General features: G+C 38.8%; 1 protein-coding gene across 3 annotated transcripts in view; it reads right to left on the reverse strand.

Annotated features, from left to right (window-relative positions):
- The window catches only part of STK4 (serine/threonine kinase 4), an 89918-nt gene that overhangs the window by 36626 nt on the left and 39035 nt on the right, over window positions 1–14257 (reverse strand). For all 3 annotated transcript variants that reach the window (XM_029219977.1, XM_029219978.1, XM_029219979.1), the window contains one exon: window positions 2308–2465. In XM_029219977.1, the coding sequence (XP_029075810.1) occupies window positions 2308–2465 (158 nt within the window). The remainder of the gene's footprint in view (window positions 1–2307; window positions 2466–14257) is intronic.

A 14257-nucleotide genomic window follows, 5' to 3' on the forward strand; every position in this document is an offset into this window, starting at 1 on the left:
GACCTTTCTCCTGCACCAGCCAGGAATAATACAGGTTGGGCAATGTGCTAACCTAGTCACTGTGCTCATGGGCCCACTCCCTCCAACAGTCATCTCCTTCCCAGATAAAAAGCTCTCTCTCTAAAGACCTACTAAAGTCCCTTTGCATAAGTAGCTTGCCTATCAAAATAAGTTCTCTGGCAATGATCTTAGTATGGGAAGGCTATGGCAGAGAGAAGTGAATTCTTCAAACACTGGAACTGCTGATCCCAAATTAATGATTAGCTTAAAGTGACTGGAATCTCAGGATCATTAACTAGACCTGGGAATACAGATTTGAGGATTCTTAAGCATTCTATCACAATGGTGATGTGATTTGGTATCCAGAAGTTGTTTCATCTTTACCTAAAGACTCACTAAACTGAGAAAATCAGTCCTTACAAAGATGTCCACGACAACTACAGAGGCAACATGGAATCGCAAACATGAAGATTCGAATCTCTGAGTCTACTCTGATTAACAGTGTCGGCCTGGAACACTGTGTTAAGAAGGATTCTGAAGATGAATCCTGACTCAGTGGAAAATATGAATGCCAAAGACCTAGAAGAGAGGAATGGCAGCAGACGTGCCCCATATTTGGCCTCTTCTGTATAGTAGGTAACAACACTACACCTGTGTTCACAAAATCTAGTCTTCCTGTAGTGCATTAATATAGCAACCAATATAATGTTTTCAAAACGTAAGTAGGATCAAGTCACATCTTGCCAGTAGCTTTCCATTTCACTCAGACTAAAAGCTAAAGTCCTTATTATTACACAAAAGCCCTAACGTTGTCTGACTCCCCATTACATCTCTGATCTCATTTCCTGCTACAACACATCCCCTTGATGCCATTCCAAACATACTATTCACTTCACTGTTCTGCAAACACACTAAACAAGTTCCTGCCTCGGGACCTTTACATTTGCTACTCCAGCTGCCTGAAAAGCTCTTTCTCTGGGTAGTCACGAAGTTCACTCTCTCATCTTCTTACCAATGAGAACGTCCTTAACTCGTTATTTTAAATTGCTACACATTTACACACACACACATTCCCTCCCTCTCCCTCTCCTTCCCTTCCCCACCAATCTCCTTTTCCTGCTTCAAACTTGCTACAACACTTACCACTATCTGACACACTAAATATTTTACTTCCTTATTTTCCTTCTTCTAAAATGAAACCTCCAAGAGGGATGAGTTTTTGACTGTTCTGTTCACTACTATATCCCTAGAAGAGTGTCAAGCACATACTGGCACTCAAAGAGCTAATAAGTAAATGAGTGAACAAACAGATAATAAAACAAATGAACCTGGGTCCTAGTTCAGGGACTAATGGTTAAATAACCTCAGGTGAATTATTCTGGTCCTCAAAAGATCTCTATCATTAGTTGTATAAACTATGACATTCCTGTTACTCAACAAAAGCAGAAACTATGTTATGGAAGAATGACATCATTTCCTCTAGACCGGTCAGTAGGATAGGAGAGAGCCAGGACTAGAAAGCCTCCCCAAATCCAAATCTAATGTGCAAACTATGTTCTTATAAACAACAGAATTATGACAGAATTTAAGAGTGTAAAAATTAAATACTCCTAAAGAGAAAATCCTTTTCTAGAAAAGGAATGCAGACTCCTTAGCTTTTTTTTTTCTGCACATTTTTTTTTTTTACTGCCTCTACACATTAAATCTCTGTGAACATTAACAAGTGTCCGTGGTTGAGGGAGAAATGTTCCACAGCAGAAAGAGGAAATACACACCCTGTTTTTCCTATGAAACTTTGGAATTATGTAATATCCAGCCTCGGACAAAATCCAGAATAATCCTCTCAGAGAGACTGAAATTAGGATAATGGTTAGCCAAACAACAAAGACACTACAAAATAGCACTAACGGCCCTCCAGTCTAATTCTTAAATATAAAATCACAATCCCAGATAAACTAGTAAAGACAGTGCACCTTCACTGGATGACTAAATATTTCTTTTACCATTAACAAATTCAAACTCAATAAAAGGAAAAATGACAAGTGAATAAATAATTATTAAACCAAAAAAGATGCCACTAATTAATTGGGGGCCCTCGGAACAGCTCAAATGTCAGTCAAAATGTTGTCTCAGACTCCTGAGGCTCTTAGGTCAGGAGCTGCCGCCAGGCACATTTAGAGGAGCTGTGAGCTGCACGATAAAATGCTCAAGCACTTTGCACTTTCAGTGAAACGACAGAATTGGATGTGTGATATTTCAAACAACTTTCCCCCGCAGACATGACCATCTGCTTCCAAGTCTACTTACGAACTCATAGTCTCCATCCTGTGGAACTTTCCAATCTGAAGAGTTCTTCAGTGGGCCAGGGACACTCTTGCCAAAGCTGTTGATTTGATTTTCCTTTTCTTTTTGTTCAAAGTATTCAAGGAAAGATGGTCTTGCAGGCTGCATGGTCTCATCCCTTCCTGAAAACCAAGAAAAACAAAAGGTGAAATACAGTATCTCAGATTTCAGATAAGTTTAGTAAATGGATCTGTCTCCAGATGGGATGGAATGGAATCAGTGGCTTTTTGTTAGACAAAGAGTCCTTCAAGATTCTAGTGAAAACTATAGGAAAAAGCACAAATGCTCACTCAAAATACTTTTCATAGAATTTCAGAGGATTCATAGCCCCCCCCAGGGTCCCTTTTTCTAAATGGGAAGACTTGGTGATGCAATAACTCTACATCAGCTACAAGTAATACTTTTTGGATCCCCTATAGCAAAGAGTTCCTATAACATTTAGACTGAAAACTGAGAAGCAAGCCAAAATATTTATTAATCATTTACATATATAATATGCTCTACAGGAATTAGAGTCAGGAAGGGGGGATGATATCATAGTGATTGATTTCCCTTGGCAAAATCATAATCTAATTTGACTAACGAGAAAAATAGGCATGAAAAAGAAAATCTAAGTAAATCACAACCCACTCCATGAAATATTATATAACTTTTTTTTTTTTTTTTTTTTGCGGTACACGGGCTTTTCACTGTTGTGGCCTCTCCCGTTGCGGAGCACAGGCTCCGGACACGCAGGCTCAGCGGCCATGGCTCACGGGCCCAGCCGCTCCGCGGCATGTGGGATCTTCCCGGACCGGGGCACGAACCTGCGTCCCCTGCATCAGCAGGCGGACTCTCAACCACTGCGCCACCAGGGAAGCCCTGTATAACTTTTAAAATACTATTTACAAATGGTTTATGATAAAGGAGAAAAAATAAGATATTATATATACAGTACAATCTCAACTCTGTAAAACCATACACATAGGAGAAAAAAAAAAGACTAGAAAAAAATAGACCAAAATGTTAACAGGATTTGTCTCTGATAGTAGGATTATAGGTGATTTTATTTAATTCTTTTAAATATTTTTTAAAATAAGACAGTATAGGATAAATATTAAACAGATAGAACTGATTGTAAAAGTTACATGTGCCCAGGAGATGAAGAAATCTTACAAGATGGGTGGTCAGGGAAGACTGGTAGAAGGGCTTAGGTTAGCAGTCACATAGCAGGGTAGCTATATAGCAGAGCAGAATCAGTAGTTATGTAACAGCAGCTACCATATGAGAGCAGAATACAGCAGTTACTAGTTAGAACTAGTAACAATCACCGAAAGAATAACTTTACCTGGCATGACTTAAAAACCTAGTTAGCTGAATGCACCTATTTCACGGCAGTCTTATACTGGGAAGTACAGAAGTTTTTTTTTCAGTACTTTGCATGAACATGTGGATTTATACTGCCTTTTCCCCCAGTAACCAGAAAAAAAGACCAGAAGGTTCAGAGCCTTAAGAAGTGAACGGGTAACGGTCCAGGAGATAAAGAACAGCAAGTGTTTCCTCTCCAAGAACCCTTGTTCCAGGCAGTCTTATCTCTTGACATCTGCCTAGTCCCAGTTTCGAGCCAGCGCCCTGACTGCCTCTCAGATATTTGTCATCTTACTCACCATCACCACTGCCAAGTTCAACAGCAGCCAATCTCAGATTTGCCCACTTCCAGATGCTGCCAATAGCTTACTTCACTGTTGCCCCCTCATTTATTAGGGATCAAACACAATATTTGCTAGGACCAGTTAACAATTATGTGCTGAATGTCTGTTTTGTTTTGTCTGTTCTAGGTATGATGTTAAGTGCTTTTCACGCTTATTTTGTTTACTTTTTAAATTAAAGGTATTATTTCATAATACAGTTCTGAAGGAAATGCAACAAAATGAAACTTGTAAAAATGGGGGTGTTTTGGATTTCCTGACAAGTTCGGATGGAAAGTCCTTTTGATCAGTGCCTTCCTCTGGGACCACCAGAGGAGAAGGTTGGCTCAGAGACAACTCTGTAGCAAGCCTACCCATAATCCTACACATCAAAAGGGGTGTTTAGAGGGCCTCCTGAGCCCAGCAGCTGTGACCGTGCTATAGATGGCTGAAATACGCAGTACGCAGTGTACTTTTATACAAAATATTCTGCGACTTCCCTGGCAGTCCAGTGGTTAAGACTTCACGCTCCCAATGCAGTGGGTGTGGATTCGATCCCTGGTTGGGGAACTAAGATGCCACACGGTGCAGCCATAAAACAAATCCGGACCAGATACTAGGTTCAGACCAGCTGAAGAGAATAGAAAGTCTAGAAACAAAGTAGAAAGCCCAAATGGATATCCAAACAACTGGATAGCTGTTTGAAAAAAGATTAAATTGTATCCACACCTCATACCTTCGACCAGGAAAACTCCAAATGGATAAGAGCTCTAATTGTAAAAATGGAAACCATAAGTACTAGAAGAAAACATGTGTGAATGCAATGCATTTAAAACCTGAATGAGGAAAAAGGCTTTTTAACATACCATGACAAAAACCCAGATGCAATTAAAAAAAAAAAAAGGATGTTTTCTTTGTGTGAAGGAAATATCACAGATTTTTAAAAATTAATAAGCACAAATAGGGACTTCCCTGGTGGTCCAGTGGTTAAGAATCCACCTTCCAATGCAGGGGACATGGGTTTGAACCGTGGTCGGGGAACTAAGATCCCACATGCCGCAGGGCAACTAAGCCTGTGCGCCACAACTAGAGAGAAGCCCACGCACCACAAGGAAGAGCCCGCACACCACAACGGAAGATCATGCATGCCTCAACGAAGATCCCATCTGCCGCAACTAAGACCTGACGCACGGCCAAAAATAAAATAAATTAAAAAATAAAAATTAAGCACACATTCACTATAAGCCAAGATGAAAGACAAATGACGAACTCGAACATTGGCAACAAGTAACCATAAAGGTTTTAAAATAATTTTCTTTTAAAAATAAATTTGAGTTCTTTATATCTTAGGAAGATAAGCTCCCAAATGTATAAAGAATTCCAAAAATTAAGGAAAAGAAGACCCAAAAAAAGGTAGAAACATGGGCTAAAGATAGTATACACAAAAAGATACCCAATTAGTCCTTAAACATGAAAAAAACATGTAGGTTCACTCATGAGAGAAATTCAAATCAAAATTACTTGGAGATGCGATTTCTTACATTTCAATTTGGCAAAAGTCAAAAGCTTGACAATACCCTATCTGCTGGTAAGGTTGTGGCAACACAGGCACTCTCATACGTTGCTGAATTTGGATGCAAAGTAGTACAAGCCCTATGAAGGGGATCTGGCAATATTTAATTATCAAAATATGAAACTGAGGAAGGTACAAAAAATGCTGGTGTGTTGAATTTAAACCGAGGTATTAACATGAACTCATGATTTATTAAAAAATTTTTGCTGAGCTTTTTTTATTAAAAGGTCTTGAAGCGATGGCTACTCCATTAGCAATGAGCACTCAGATTTTGGTTTCCAAATACCATTCCCCAGCACAAGGAGCTAAGCCTTCTTAAGAGAAATAGCTGATTCCAGGTCTAGGGCAGGAAAAGTACAAAGTGAGCCTGGAACATCTTTTTGTGCCAAAAAAAACAAGTACTCACAAACTGACACGGACATATCAACAGGACACAGAAGCCACCTTGAGAGGCTCCCACCGGTAAATTTTGGGACACTGAGCATCAAAAACAAAACAAAACAAAACAAAAAACACTGAATAAAAAAAGAGTCCATGAGCTCAGAGTAATAATCTAAAAGTGAAGGGGATTAGGAGAGAAGGGAAAAGCCCTTCTTTAGAAAAATCACCACCTGACAACTGTACTGTGGTAATAAAAGAGGGTACAGTTGACTCTGTATCTGCAGGTTCCGCATCTGTGGATTCAATCAACCAGGACTCAAAAATATTAAAAAAAAAAAAAATCCAGAAAGTTCCAAAAAGCAAAACTAGAATTTGCTCCAAGCCAGCAACTATTTACATGTCATTTACATGATATTTACAACTATTTACATAACATTTACATTGTATTAGGTATTATAAGTAATCTAGAGATGATTTAAAGTATACAGGAAGACATGTGAAGGTTATATGCAAATACTATGCTGCTTCACATAAGGGACTTGAGCATCTGCGAGCATCTGTGGATTTTGGCACCCGTGGTGGGTCCTGGAAACAATCCCCCACCTATACCAAGGGACAACTTTATCCTCTTTCTTAGGAAATACACACAAAACAGAATATCTCCTTTTTTTGAAGATACACACAATATTTGAGGGTAAGTTGTATATATCATGCATCAATCTCTCCTCATTACTTCTGTCATTTCATGTCTGTTTACACAGCCTTCTCTATAAATGCACAAAGAAATGACTGAAATGTGTTCATCAATAAAAATGGTAACTTCTGGAGAGAAATAACAGATAATTTAAAATATTTTCTTCTGTGGAACTGTTACAAAAACCATAAAGACATAATTTTAAAAAAAAATCATATCCAACAATAAAAATTGTATAATTGGTACAATATACTTCTATGATGCCTCAGTAATTCCCTTCAGTTGCAATATAGGTGGATTTTAGAAATTCAAGTCTTTAAACTGGAGATGAAACACTAACAATAACATTTCTATGGTCTAAATCTAAACTATGTCATAAAGATCAAAGAAACATCTCTTAAGCTAGAGTATAATTCTTTGTCTAATTTCTATCACTGTTTAGATGAGAAAATGAGAACATCTGCTTTCTACATATTTGAATTCCTCTATATTTGATAACAATAGCCCTTTGCAACTCACTTAAAGATCTCTAATATTTTTGGAGTTAAAATACCTAATATTCTTTGTCCCTCTCAACAACTAAGGGTCACAAATAAGAAACTCTATCTAAAATGCCTTTCGTTTCACCTTTTGATATCAATATCAGGGGCCTGACTATACCTAATATTTATCAGAAATCAATGTTCCCAAAACTATAGTGAATTTTGTAATAAGAGAAGTTTTTAATCTAATCACACATTCAGGTATAACGCAGGAGTAAAATAGACACACATACAAGAAACTTAATTACAGTGAAATGATTAGTTAAATGGTTGTGTGTACAGGATTACAGAATAGCTAAAACTGATTTTGGAGGCAGCACAATACCCTACAAAAATCCCTAACCTGGGGTTCAAAGATCTAGATTCTGGTCCTGACTATATGATCTTGATTAAACCACAGGTTCCAATCTAAAAAAGAAGCCATGGGCCATATTATTTCTAGTGTCCCATTGCAGCTGTGAAAGTTCCATGATACTATCACTTGACAGTGGCTTATGACAACATATTCCTGCCTAGGTACTGATAAACATTCAAAAGGAATTCTTACTCCAGAGGGATGATGACACTTGATCGTCTCTAATCTAAAATATGCCACAAATTAGATGTGCGTGGACATAAACCAAAGACCAGACCTACTCAACAAATATTTGTGACAAGACTGCCTCTGATTCTTTGAGTTTCTTTCTGTTGTTGTTAGTGGTGTTTGGGGGGCTTTTTAAAAATAGATGGAAGAGGTGACTAAATTCTCCTTGGCCCAAAACTGTAATAAAAATATCATCAATAGATGTAGGTTATTAAAATGTTTTATATAACTAAAGCTGAAGAAATGAATGAATCAACTGAGAGGGGAAGACACCTCAACTGGCAAGAAACAACATATATTCAAAAACAGGTGTATTTTTGATCCCTGTATTTAGTGATTCCAGAAGTTACCTGTTTACACCACAATGATTCCTTATATGTGAGGGCCCTTCACCACTGTACTTAATTTATTGGAGGAAACAGCACTTCTATTGTGACCTACATTTTCTTAATAACACTGTAATTAATTAGAGCACCTGTTCACAGTTTGACTTTATAGACTGATAATAATTTTCAGTAAACAGATCTGCATTACTATCACAATTAGTATCTACAATAGCATATTTGCAAAAACGGCCTCTATAAATCCAAGTGGCCTTGGTATCCTCGCCCTTTACTAGTGCCCTCCCACAGTGACTCTAGGCCTGGCCGTGTGACTTGCTATGGCCACTGCAATAGCAAATTTATTGCAAGCAGGGACTTGAAAAGTGCTTGCACATCCTATTACCATGTAAATAAACCTAGTGGGCATGCTAGATGGCAGAATACTATGTGGAGAGAGGCCTTGACCAGGTGGTCTTAGCTGAGGCCTTCAGGAGTCAGCCAGCTCCAGCTGATCACTAGTTTGGTTTTTTTTTAATTTACTTATTTATTTATTTTTGGCTGTTTTGGGTCTTCGTTGCTGTGCACAGGCTTCTCATTGCGGTGGCTTCTCTTGTTGCAGAGCATGGGCTCTAGGCACGCAGGTTTCAGCAGTTGTGGCATGCAGGCTCAGTAGCTGTGGCTTGCGGGCTCTAGAGCGCAGGCTCAGTAGCTGTGGCGCACAGGTTTAGTTGCTCCACTTCCTAGAGGAGGGCTCGAACCCGTGTCCCCTGCATTGGCAGGCGGATTCCTAACCACTGCACCACCAAGGAAGTCCCTGACCACTAGGTTTTGAGGTGGTTTGCTACACAGAAAAAACTAACTGATACAGTATCTGAGATCTGTCTCAATCTCTCTCCATCACACCCACACACACCAACCTATATCTACAAAAAGAGTTCCAGTCTTTAGGAACTCAGGTTTCAAATTCAACTAACATTGATTAAATACTTTCTAAGTTTCAGGTTTTCTACCAGATGCTTCCACAGGATGTTGCCATCCACACTTCATGAACACCATGTAAATAAAGTAGGAAGGAGGAGGATCTGTGCTTGTTGGCACTTACCAAGTGCTACACAATGTTTCATTTCGTTTCATCCTCCCATCTTTTGAGGTATGTACTATTATTTCCACTTTCTAGATGAGAAATTTGCTTACGGTTATACGAGGATAGGATCTGAACCCTGATCATCAGGCTTTAAGGCTGGCGAGCTGCCTTTCATATTGCAATTTGTCTAAAATCAAAATGAGAATTCTTGACATATCCGAACTGCCGTTAGGTTGAGCATAGAAAGACTAGGGGAATGAAATTTTCCCAGTAACCTTATCCCTGGGACTCTTCTTTCGGCACTCCTGAGCAAGACCATCAAGCGGTGCTGAAAAGTGTGAGAGAATCATTCCCAGCTGACTAAAGGCAATGCTGTCCCCAGGGCTTCTGCTGGCTGGTGGGCTTTCTGTTTCAATGTGAGCCAGGGTATTTTTTTTCAGACATATCCCAGGAAATGAAGACGTTCCACTGAATGATAATACCAGAAACCTGAAGCCGTTGGGAGAATGAACTCAGCAGAAAAGTCGCACTTTGAAAACACCATGTCTTGCTCTGATTCTTTTATCTGATGCAGGGAATGCATGAATTCCTGTACTATGACTGGCCCGTTCTTTGTAAGCAGCATCTGGCAAGCTAAATGGACAATCTGTCAAAGTCCACAAAGGGGCAAATTCATAAGCAACTGTATCTTATATTTATTTTTCTTTGAAGAATGCTATGTGGGACTTCCCTGGTGGTCCAGTGGTTAAGAATCCGGCTTCCAATGCAGGGGACGTGGGTTCAATCCCTGGTCGGGGAACTAAGATCCCACATGCCGTGGGGCAACTAAGCCCACACGCAACAACTGCTGAGCCCGTGCACTCTAGAGCCCGTATGCCACAACTACTGAGCCCACGTGCCACAACTAGAGAGAAGCCCATGCACCGCAAACGAAGATCCCGTGTGCCGCGACTAAGACCTGGTGCAGCCAAATAAATAATTTTTTTTTTAAGTTCTAAAACTAGATTGTAAACAAATCAGGTATATCCTTACAATGGAATATTATTCAGCCATAAAAAGAAATGAAGTACTGATATATGCTGTAACACTGATGAACCTTGAAAACATTAAACTAAGTGAAAGAAGCCAAATACAAAGACAACATTTTATATGATTCCATTTATATAAAATGTTCAGAATAGGCAAATCCTTAGAGACAGAAAGCATGTTAATGGCTGCCTGGGGATGGAGGAAAGGGTAATGAGAAGTGACTGCTAACAGGATTGTGGTTTATTTGGGGGATGATGAAAATGTCTGGAATTTGACAGTGGTTATGATTGCACAATCCTGCTAATATATTTTTAAAAACCACAGAATTGTACCTTAAAATGGTGAATTTTATATGTGAATTATATCTCAATTAAAAATAATAAATTAAAAAAATTAGACTGTGGTGATGGTTGCATAACTCCATAAATATACTAAAAAACACTGAATTGTATGTTTTAAACGAGTGAATTATATTTCAATAAATTTTTTTTAAAAAACAGAAAGATCCCTTTTCTCCACTATTTACTTTTATTTCTGGATTATAACACAATGCCAAGGTAGTCATAATTGGCCAGGAGCTTGACCAAAGACTGAGGCCCATCTTTTCCTTTGGAATGACCAACCACTAGACATTAAACTTTATGCCCTTCCATTTTAAATGTTCATTTTCAAGACTGTCACCAAGTAAACCACAATGGTCAACCTACTCTTTCCTTAATTTCTACAATAACTCTTTTCTACCTGTTCAAAGTAGAGAATTCGGAAAAGCCTACATTTTCTTCTCTGTTTCAAGCATGAATACTTGTAAGAAAACAACTCAAATAATCTCTCACATGTTTTCTTCTGGCTTGGAATAATACACCTTATCATAAGGTTGTTTGTTTTGTTTTTTAATCTAACATTTATTATGTGTGTGGTTTTTGGTTTTGGTTTTGTGACTGGGCATCTAAGTGCTTTACATGTATTAATTCATTTAATTACACAAGTTACCATCCAAGTTTCTGTATGTGGCCATAAATATTCCTTTGAATGTTCTTTGAAACCACTAAGAATTGCCAGAACCGTAAGTTATAAGGTTCCCCAGAGTCTAACTTTTGAATAACTCTTCCAGGAACCAGTTTTGGTAACTCTGCCTCTGTGTAAACTGACTTGACTTCTGGGCAATGAAGCTCTGGATCTTTAAGTCTAGTGTGTTTCCATATGTCTATTCGAAGAGATCTAAATCCAGATTTCAAGGGGTTACTAACTAGAGCAATAGAGGCAGCACACCTAAAAAGATATACAAAAGGTTTGCCGGTGAGAACGATCCATACCTTGGTTATTGCAACAATTTCCTAATTGGCCTCACTGTTTCCAGTTTTTTCAAACTCCATATCATCCAACTGACTGTCCTAAAAAACCACTTTGTTACATCACTTTTCTGATCAAAATGTCTTTCTATTACCCTATTACCAACAAAGTCAAGTTCAAACTTCTTACTTTGGCATTCAAGGTCCTCCAGTATCTGGTCAACACCCACTTCAGCCAAACTGAATGTTCAACATATATCCCCTCCTTTCTGACTCTGTACCTGCCTGGAATATCGTCCCCAGCTTTTCTATATATCTAAGTTCTCACAAATCTTTCAACATTTTTCTGAACCACTTACCCAGCATTTGTCTTATTATTATATTATCACCTTTATATGTAGAGGCCCTATCTCCTCAACTAAGTTATGTCAACATCAAATACCACTGTCTGAGGCACCCGGAGTAATGTTCCAGGCATGTAAGGAATTAGAAAGAACGGTAATAGTACAGTAGGCACTCCATACATATTAGATAATGACAAATGTCATCTTCCCCTTTTAATCAACAAATTCCTGGTCAGCAGTAAACGTGTCATTTGGTTTTTGTACACTGCACAGTAATGACACATAGTGACTACCTAATAAATACTTTTTGGTGGGTATTAAATATTTATTTTTAACAAATACTAGTTCCAAGCTGATATTTTTTTTAGAGCATAAGCACTTAAGAGAATCATCTACTTTTTCTTTGGGACTCATTTAAATTCATCAAAATGTATCTCCATTTTCTTGCTGAGCAAGAGTAAGCAGGTCAGAACAGCTTAGAGCACCAGAAAAATATATTCCCCTAACTGATCAAAACCGATTTATCTGCTTCTTAGGTATAAGAGCCAAAGTATATCTTTTGGACTTTTTCCTTTATTCTTCATCACTACCACGCTACTGCTCTCTTTTGGAAAATAGATTTCCCCCATGGCTATTCTTGGCTCTCCTTTTACCAATTTAACTCTAATGGAGCAGCACCTTATCTTCCTCAAAAGACAGGCCTTGAGCCTTTCAGCCATGTCACACTGAGATCTGGTACTTTCATATCCTAACATGTGGTCTGGCAGGTGGTTTGAATGAATTTTCAGGCACCACATGTCTGTGCTTCTTGGCTTATCCCAAAAGAATCAAGAATGTTAACCGTTTCCAAAGATAAAAGTGAGCCCAGCATCTGGACATAATTAGAAAAACTGCACAAACAATTAGGATTTAGCCTCCACTCTGGCAGGATGACCTTGAATTATCTGTGCAACTGTGAGAAAAGTCTGAGGATCAAGGTCTCTGCTCTTCTGCTGTAAATTCCACCCTAGAGGGAGATTCTGATAAATGCACAGTGAACCCCACTGATTATCTTTCAGGGATGGAAAAAAAAATCCAGTCAGTAATAAATTTCACAGTTTTAAGATAACAGTTTGAAACTTCACAAAGGAAGGCTCAGGTAGATTCAAAGTCTAGCCTTCTTTATAATCTACCATCTTATATTCTGAGCTACTGCTTAACAGATTCTCAAAACGTGTTATCCTGTTACCAAGGAACGTGAATCAATCTCTCTCTCTCTCTCCTCGGCACATTTTAAAAACATTACTGAAACTGACAAGTGACCTTCCTTTAGATCAACCATCTTCATGCCAGGGCTTAGACACAGAAGTGGAGGGTACAAACTAAAAAAAAGTAAAAAACATGACTAGCAAGAGAAAAGGAGTTAGGATGTAGAAAAGTAGCTCAGGTTGAAGGAATTTTTAGGTCCAATGAAAAAAAACCACTGTCATGCACTAAAAGACCCATTATTTACTATATACTTACTAACCCACTTACCATTTTTAAGCATTTCTATGCCAAGCGTTTTCCCTATCTATCTCCTATCATCTTAACAACCTGACAAAATAGGAACTTTTATGCTTCACTTTTTCAGGATAGGAAACTGAGGCTCAAAACAGGAAATAGCTGGGGCTTCCCTGGTGGCGCAGTGGTTGAGAGTCCGCCTGCCGATGCAGGGGACGCGGGTTCGTGCCGCGGTCCGGGAGGATCCCACATGCCGCGGAGCGGCTGGGCCCGTGAGCCATGGCCGCTGGGCCTGCGCGTCCATAGCCTGTGCTCCGCAATGGGAGGGGCCGCGGCAGTGAGAGGTCCGCGTACCGAAGGGGAAAAAAAAAAAAAAAAGAAATAGCTTGTCAAAGCTGACGAAGTTTATAAAATTCTGAGCCAAGTTTCAAATCAAAGACTCTGATTCCAAAAATTAATGTTCCTTCCGCTACTCCTTTTTCTTTCTCCTACCCTTGTTGAGAGATATGCTTCTAACCAAACTACGTTTTAAGTTTTAGCTTTGGTACATATAAGCACACTAATGCTATCTGAAATTCTCATATGATGCTGACGGTGAGTGGCAAAGGTATATGGACACTTAATATTCTCTGATGATAGTTTTAAACATCCTGAGGGGATCTGAAATCAGACAGTAAGGTTATTGTAGTAAAAGAAGCATTAAAATCCCTGTAGTACTTTATGTCCTAGTAACTGTCCTTGCAAATGTTATAATCTGAGTTAGAGAGAATGAGATAGAGAACACACAACGGAGTCACTGTTATAACAGTCCCCTTCAAAAAACTGCAGGTGGAAAGAAGATAGGCTGTGAGTCAAGAATTTCCATCTTACACAGCTCTGAAATTAGCATCTGACCAATGGTGTTGAAATAAAATCATTTTAAC

This window comes from Monodon monoceros, unplaced genomic scaffold, assembly GCF_005190385.1.
Source record: "Monodon monoceros isolate NGI ecotype Baffin Bay Population unplaced genomic scaffold, NGI_Narwhal_1 Super_Scaffold_13, whole genome shotgun sequence".
Lineage (NCBI taxonomy): Eukaryota > Metazoa > Chordata > Mammalia > Artiodactyla > Monodontidae > Monodon > Monodon monoceros.